Below are 2,229 nucleotides of genomic sequence, written 5' to 3' on the forward strand. Positions count from 1 at the left end.
CGGCGGGCAGCGTCGCGGGGCGCGAACGGCCTCTCCTTGCCCTGTCCGCAGGCGTCAACTGCGAGATCGACTTCGACGACTGTGCGAGCAGCCCCTGCGCCCACGGAGTCTGTCTGGACGGAGTGAACCAGTACAGCTGCGTCTGCCCCCCCGGATTCACAGGTGCGCCTCCCCCGGCGGCCCCTCGCGCGGCCATCCCGGAGAGGGCTGCCTCAGGGAGCTTCTCCTCCAGAAGTGGCCGTGCCTTGTCCCTCGTCGGCGAGGCGTCGGTTTCTGGGCTCCTCGCTCCAGCTCTGCTCGCGCCGCCCGGACACTGCGGCGCCAGGGTTCGGGCGCAGGGTCTTGACGCGCCGCCTGGACCACAGTTTCCGTCATGTGCTTGAGCTGTGCCGCTCCCAAAGGCGGCATGACTGTGGGCACCTCCGCGGCGAGTGTCTCTGGGGGCCAGTCTAGGTGAGGGTCTGTGCAGCGGCTTTGTGTGAGCGTGCTGTCACGGGGCTGGGGCGCCGGAGGGCACCAGAAGGCAGCTGCTAAGCTGAAACCCGCGGTGATTCCTCGAGACCGTGACCCTCCGCCCACCGCCCACCTCTCCTGCCGCTGAGCAACCTTATCTCGTGTCCCTGCTGGTCAGAAAGGCTCGAGGCCCCCAGGGAGACCCCAGGCCTCTCCTGACACCCCCGGGTCCATGGGGAGGCGCCCTCGGCGCCCGCCCCCTCCTTTGCGTCACCCGGAGGGGACGATGTTCCCTTTGGCGGGCGCCGTGAGCCGGGGGGAGCCCCTCAGGGCTTTTGAACGAGGCGTCCCCGTGAGGCGGGTGTCTGCTCTAGCGTGCCGGGCACCCGCTTCCTCCGTATCTACCACCTCTCGGTGCTCAGAGGTTGAGACCAAAGAAACAGCTTTTAAAAACAAGCTATTAGTAAAATGCTTGGGAGGAAGACAGCACCCACTACAAATTATGGGTCTTCACCACAAAAACCACCACGAGCGGCTTGGAGTGCAGTGGAGGGTGAAATGCTGTGAGTGCCCTTCCTTTGAGAGGTGTGTGTCTGTTACATTTGGAATTTCCTGTTCTAAATTCAGGGTTACTCTTTGACAGTGAAAATACATGTTTGTATCTGAATCAGGACACTGTATCTTTTGTAATTTATAAATTCCTTCAGAGCAGTGACTTTCCCCACTCATGTCCAGGGTCAAGAGTTGTTTTAAACGTTACATCTCTTTGGACTATTTAGACAACCTCAGTTATTGGAGTTTATAAAGGAGAGCGCTTGCCTCACGGGCAGCGTGCCTTTTGGGGGGCAGGTACTCGGACCTGCAGCAGACATCTTTTCAAAGCACTTGGGTTTGTTTTCGAGGGGAAAGTGACTCCCTTGAGCTTTATATATCCTGATCACTAACCTTACGACGTGATGACTAGCAGTAGCCGACGCCAGAGATCTCAAAAAGTAGGAGCTGTGCTACCTGGATTGTGAAAACTGTGCTTTCCAGACCGTCACAATCTGTGACGTCGGGGCTTAGAGCCTCTTTTTCAGAAAGTACCTGAAGCAACTTGTTTTACATTGAGAACTGGTCTACTCGGAGAGGCCCCCCGGTACCAGAGGACAGTCAAATTATGCGTAGAATACTCTGCTGGGCAGAAAACGGGTGAACACATTCTCAAAATGAAAGGAAACGCCTTTTTTTCTCAAGTAACTTGAAGTACTCACTGGTCCATTCTCTGAGCCTCCCAGCTCAGCGAGGCCCCCCCATGTAGAACTGTAGGAGGCCGACTAGCTGGAAAGATGAGTTTGCGCTCAACTAGTGACAAAGGTCTCTGAGTCCTCAGTGGTGTCCAGAGGAGCAGCTTCCTCGGTGACAGCTGACTTGTTGAAGATTTTTTTTTTTTATTCACACAAGGCCTGGGGTACAGGCCAACGGTGTTGCGGGGGGCAGGGGGGTGAGAGGACGCCCCAGAGACAGAGCGGGGAGCAGAACAGGCGGCTCCACTGAACGCCACTGCCGAGGGGGCCGCGGGGAGCGGGAGGGGTCTGCTGCGCCCTGGGGCCCCTCCCTGGCCGGGATGGGCACGAGCCGGGGTGGCTGTAGACAGCTTCTTAGTGCTGAGACTCTCCCGCCCCCCACACACACCACCAGGGAGCCCTGATCTCCTCTGAGTCCCCCGAGGTTTGCCGGTGCCTCCGATACCTGGAGACAGCCAGCACGTAGCGCGGCTCCGGCCGCCCTGGGCGC

The 2,229-nt window shown here is 58.8% G+C and overlaps 1 protein-coding gene across 1 annotated transcript in view; it reads left to right on the forward strand.

The window, feature by feature from the left end:
• The window catches only part of NOTCH2 (notch 2), a 92,487-nt gene that overhangs the window by 65,579 nt on the left and 24,679 nt on the right, over window positions 1-2,229 (forward strand). Inside the window, exon 11 of the mRNA XM_012730013.1 lies at window positions 52-162. Within this exon, the coding sequence (XP_012585467.1) occupies window positions 52-162 (111 nt within the window). The remainder of the gene's footprint in view (window positions 1-51; window positions 163-2,229) is intronic.

The sequence above is a fragment of the Condylura cristata genome, unplaced genomic scaffold (genome assembly GCF_000260355.1).
Source record: "Condylura cristata isolate star-nosed mole 26May11 unplaced genomic scaffold, ConCri1.0 scaffold00026, whole genome shotgun sequence".
NCBI classification, from domain to species: Eukaryota; Metazoa; Chordata; class Mammalia; order Eulipotyphla; family Talpidae; genus Condylura; species Condylura cristata.